Source organism: Octodon degus, unplaced genomic scaffold (assembly GCF_000260255.1).
Source record: "Octodon degus isolate 3935 unplaced genomic scaffold, OctDeg1.0 scaffold00209, whole genome shotgun sequence".
Taxonomy (NCBI): domain Eukaryota; kingdom Metazoa; phylum Chordata; class Mammalia; order Rodentia; family Octodontidae; genus Octodon; species Octodon degus.
This window is the reverse complement of record NW_004524785.1, coordinates 3231817-3237296: the sequence shown is the minus strand read 5'-3', so window position 1 is coordinate 3237296 and position 5480 is coordinate 3231817. Positions and strand designations below refer to the sequence as shown.

The 5480-nt window shown below is 41.4% G+C and overlaps 1 protein-coding gene across 9 annotated transcripts in view; it reads right to left on the bottom strand.

Annotated features, from left to right (window-relative positions):
- Cep295 (centrosomal protein 295) overlaps positions 1–4975 on the bottom strand; it is a 51333-nt gene extending 46358 nt beyond the window's left edge. For 8 of the 9 annotated variants that reach the window (XR_002818841.1, XM_023704977.1, XM_023704980.1 and 5 more), the window contains exons 1-2: positions 4893–4975; positions 978–1110 (exon numbers count right to left, since the gene is read on the bottom strand). Coding sequence is in view for 8 of the 9 variants with exons in the window: in XM_023704977.1 (XP_023560745.1) it covers positions 978–1085 (108 nt within the window). In the remaining variant the exon portion in view is untranslated. Of the gene's footprint in view, positions 1–977; positions 1111–4606 lie in introns of all 9 variants that reach the window. The other variant, XM_023704978.1, reaches the window with a different exon arrangement.
- Between the last annotated feature and the right edge of the window lie 505 nt (positions 4976–5480).

Below are 5480 nucleotides of genomic sequence, written 5' to 3'. Positions count from 1 at the left end.
TGTATCTTTGACTTACAATTTATTTAAAAGACATTGTATGATATCTTCTCCTAGTATTAGAAACTTTAAAAAGTATATTTCCATTTTCTGTTGACTTAAAAAAAAAACAAAAACAGAGGTTCGTACCTATGTTTTTTATTATTTCTTGCCTATATCTTGTAATATGAGAAACTACTATGGCAGTAACAATACACAATGTACTAACCATTGTTACTCTCCTAAAAAAAAAAAAAAAAAAGAAAAAAAAAAAATCCCCAAAGTGCAAATCTACTTTAATTTTTCTGTTCCCTTAAATTCCTAATGACACTGTGTCACCATAATACTGTATAAAATGCTCAAATGGTAAACATAATTTAACAAATGCGTAACTCAGAGGAGTACTGATAGGGCCAGATGTGAATCCCATTTCTGTTGTACACTCTTTAGTTCTAGACAGAACAACACCTAAAACACGTGGCACACAAAGACTTAACTCTCTTATTCAAGACTGTCAGAAAATAACTACAACTTCCTAGTAAATCTGTCTCAGAAGCCAATAATCTTTCCCAGAACTCTCCTTCAAAGTCATTCTAAACTTCCTAATCTATATCATGTATTACAGGTCACTTAAAAATATTTAAAGAGCTACAGTGAAATAATGCCTATCTTCCATTCTCTTCCAACCTAATTACCATCTCAATCTTTTCTTCAAATGTTCTAAAGCTAGACAATATGTAAAACCAGGGCTCAAAAAATAAGACAAAAGAAAACCAGGGTTCTTATACAGTCACATAAGGGTTTTTTGTTTTGTTTTTGCAGTACCAGGGATTGAACTCAGGACCCTGTGCTTGCCAAGGAAGCATTTATTCTACTGAGCTATCTTCCCAGCCCCTCACATAAGATTTTTAAATGAAACATTCTATTTAGAGCATTCTAATTCTTTTCATATTAAGTGATGTGGGAGAGACAGTGAAAACTTTACTCCAAATAGACCACACCTGCAGCAATCTTAGTTTTCGTCTTCTTTCATAATCTTCTCTCAAAACAAAGGCTTCCTCATTAGGACTCAATCTCAGCTTGCCAGCATTCACCACCTTTCTTTTCATTCTGTGTACTTTACATAAAATGGATCTGAAACGTAAAAAAAAGAAAACTGTCTATAAAGATATGTACCATTGAAACAGAGTAGCAACGATTAAAATTTTAAAAGTTTATATTACTATTTTTGAATTTAAAGTCTATAGACATGCAAATACAGTCCAAAATCTGACTTATTTACACAGAGGTACTATAAATTTAGCAATTTGATCAGTGGTTCTCGAGTAGGAAACAGGTAGTAAAGAGCAGAGCAGAATTTCTTGAAGGGAACTTTGCCCCTGGACTGCAGGAGAATGTTTACCAGTAGTATTTTGGACCTGACCTATTACTAACTGGCAATTCCAGTTTCCACTCCTAAATGTAAATAAGCATAAAATCTTAAAAACATGAATTGGCATAGAATGCTTTCACAACTACAACTTAACAGTTTAGCACTACGACACAACCTGCTCATTACCTTCCTAGGCTCCTGACTTCATTTCCAGTCTGTGGCATATAACTTGATCACCAATCATCATAATTCATGAAATCCTATCAATGCCACAGGCTATACATTATAGTCGGTAATTCTTCGGTAACCCTAATTGTTTGATTTTTTTAAAGGTATGGCCATTTTTATTTTTATTTTATTTGCAGTACCAGGGATTGAACTCAGGACCCTGCACTTGCCAGGCAAGCACTTATTCTACTGAGCTATCTCCTCAGGCCCCTGTAAGGCCATTTTTAAAAACTTTTCTAAAATAATTTTTGTTTGGATATACCAAGTGTTGGGATTCCCAATTTATTCTATTGCTACTTTTACATTAGATTTTAACATGACCCCACCTGAGGGAGTATGGTAGGGAGGAATGGAAAGAATACAGGAAACTAGCATTTGTATACTTTGAAAATGTTTCTTGTGTGATTCTGGTATCACCTGTTTCTGTTATCATCTGATAAAAAGATTAAACACTTCATGTCAAAATACAATCACAATTTTACCTGAGACAAGTCAGTACCTCTCAGGTCTTTTACAGTGATCAGGCATGTAAACTTGGTTCCTTGATACTTAGAACTTTGTGAAGTTACCTTAAGCCACACTGCTTTCATGAAGCTGTCCTCTAGCAGCTCCTGTTCTACACAATCATCCCTGACTTGCCTACCTATAAGGTACTGTCCATTCACATGGGGACAGATAATGTGCTGTCTTGGTACTACCTCCACTAGCTTTTCAATTATAGCTTGTTCTCTGTAGATAGACTTCTAACTATTGAATGGTAGCTATGGTTTTCTAAAATGTATTACTTACGTAACTATAGTAAGAATTGTTTTATAGTTGTTAATAGGTACTTTTCTTTGAGAGAGGGCCTTGCTACCTAGCTCAGGCTGGCCTCAAACTCGTGGTAATCCTCCTGCCTCATCTCCCAAGTGTGCCACCACATGTGGCCAACGTATTATTTTTAATCAGATGAAAAGAGAAAGGACTAAAAGACTATGGGGTTACCTAATAGGAACTCATATTGTCCTAGTGAATATTCCATCAAAATGTAGTTTTAGTGAAAAAAAGTATGATCTCATTCAGTTACATATCCAAATTCTAAGGTGTGTCAGACCTATGTAGGTAGTTCCATGCGCTGACGGACTGAATGACACATTTAGTGAGTTAATTCATGTAAAGCTTTACCAGGACTCAGATGTTAAAACAGAGTAACTATTTGATTTAATGAACTTTTTCTATACATCCTATTAATTAGATACAACATTTTGATAATGGTAAAGTGATAACTGTATATATTTTACTTATTATTTTTTAATGTATTTGGTACAGGGTCTCACTACGCAGCTTGGATTCGCAGTGCTCCTCCTGTTTTCAGCCTCCCCAGCACTGGGATTACAAGCCACCAAACCTGTCTCTGTGGCCAGCTCAGTGCTCCCAGGGGTGGGGCCAGCACAGCATATGGTACCTGGGATCAAACTCCAGTCCCTGAGCTTGTATCATATTTTAAACATGAACAAAGTCCTCTTGGGTTAAAGGAATTGTCTAAAGTGACAATATCTATTGGCAAAGGCAAGGGAAAAATCCAGTTTCTTTATTTCAAATGGCTTCTAACTTCTGACATGCTAAAACATACAAACAGAAAAAAATGTTTTTTATGAAGTGAGGACCGAAAAATAGGGACTAGAAGAAGAAAAATGAGGAAGATTCACAATGTACCTTTACTAATTTGTGTGAAGGTCTTTGAAAATTCACTCAGGATCTATTCAAACTAACGATGGGTCCCAGATCACAGGATGAAATAAAAGCTGGGCTCAAAAAACAACGCAATGAAAGTTCATTTATAGGAAGCTCGAAAACAATGGACTAAAGACAATGCATGAGAAGGCTTATCTTTTAGAAGGTTACTGACTAGGTCACGTGTACAAAGAACCCTGGTGGGGCGCTGAAAATACTATACACTGTATTTGGATCTTATGATGATTAAACAGGTGTATACATATGTAAAAAAATTCCTCAAATAGTACGTATGTGTATTTTATTCCAGATCATATCTCAACATAAAAGGAAAAGTGTTAAGCTTAGAATGCCTATATAACCTTTCTGCATGTAAACAGATTGCTGAATGCAGTAAATCAATCCCTTCTAAGACAGGACAGTTTCTCGGTCTTTCACTTCAAGACCCTGATGCTTTAAAAAGGCCAATTCTTCTGTCCAACACAATTGCATTTGTCTACTTTGAACTTAGATCAATTTCAGTGGATCTAATCTTTTCCTATACTAGGCTGAGGTTAGCATCATGTCAAGAGGTAAATGGTGTATGCCAGTATGTCTACTACTGGTGATAATTTGTTCACTTGCTTAAGACAGTATCCAATCAGCCTTCTCTATGGCAGCTACCTCTCCCTTTATAAGTATGCGCTGGATGGATTTTATTTATTTTTTTGTGGTACCAGGGATCGAACTCAGGACCTTGTGCATTCCACTGAGCTGTCTCGCCGGCCTGTGCTGGATGGTATGTACAAGCAACACAAACTCCATGCACTCCTCAAACTTTTGCCCATTTAGTATCTACCGACAGCTGCTGTCTGACTGCTGTGTTGTGTACCAAGTGTGATTTTGTATTTGTTAGTCCTTCTACACCTATTATTAGGAAAACTACTTGACTAGTTTCCTCTGCTGCCTCACTTAACTAAATTACTTATTCCTTATAGATGTGGGCTGTTAAAAGTCCACGCTCCTCTACTACATAGACACCCTACATCTTGCAAGACGCTGATGAAACGACACGTGACACATGGTTATCCCAAAATTAACACTCGGCTCAGACAAAGTGCGTTCAAGACCCAACACTGCCCTGGCAGGAAGAAACTGGCCAAGTCACACGAGTCACTCTGGTCTCGTTTTCTTAACCTGCATAAGGCAAGTAGTACCTACCCCAAGAGTGTTCTGGTTATGTAACTCAATCGTAACGACACCACCAAACGCACTTTAAATGTTAAAGACCCGCGTGATGGTCGCGTCTAAAAGGTGAGTGGTGAAAGAACTCAATACCTGAGCAATGAACCGCGGCGGGCCCAGGAGAGCGCGCTCTGCGCAGGAGCGACCCCAGGAAGGGCTCCTCAGAGACGACGGGGTGCCGGCCGCCTTCTCGGGTGACCTCGGGCTCGCGTCTGCAGCGGCGAGCACCACGCGCCCGGCGTGGGCGCTCAGGGCCGGGCCCGCAGGGGCAGCCCGCGAGCCGCCGCTCGCGGCGGGCGGGTCCCAAGGCCGGGCCCCACCTCCCCGGGGCACACTCCCAGTTCCTGGGCCTCCGGGAGCCGCCGCACCCGGCACTCACCCGGGCACCAGGAAGCCGCGCTCTGCAGCCGCACACGCGAGAAAGGAGCCAGCGGACCCCACAGACGCGATCCCCAGCAACCGTTCGTGCGCCTGCGCGACGGCCAGCGCCGAGGCCGCGTCACTTCCGTCATTCAAACCGCCCGCCAATGGCGGGCCAAACCGCGGGAGTCGCCCGGCCCCGCCTCCCCGGCCGCCGGAAGGGCCGCGCCGCCCCCGCGCATGCGCACGGCCCCCGGGCTGCAGCGCGACCTGGCTGCTCGAGCTCGGCGGGGCGGCGGGGCTTCGTCCGTCCAAACGTGCTTCTGTTACGGATCTGCGAAAGGCGAGGATATGTGCCAGGACTCGTGAGGGTTCCTTTTTTTTTATTGGTACATTTTTAGACTCGATAACATTGATCATAGAGACTTGTACATGGTCTCTCTTGCTCCTTTTCCTATTGCTCTCCCCTCCTCACCCCCTCTTTCCCTCTTGATTTATAAAAGCTTTGTGTTCGTTTTTCCCATATATGTGTGTGTATATATATATATTTTTTTTTTTTGGGGGGGGTGTGTCCTCTTTTCCATTTTCACCAATAGCTATTATACAT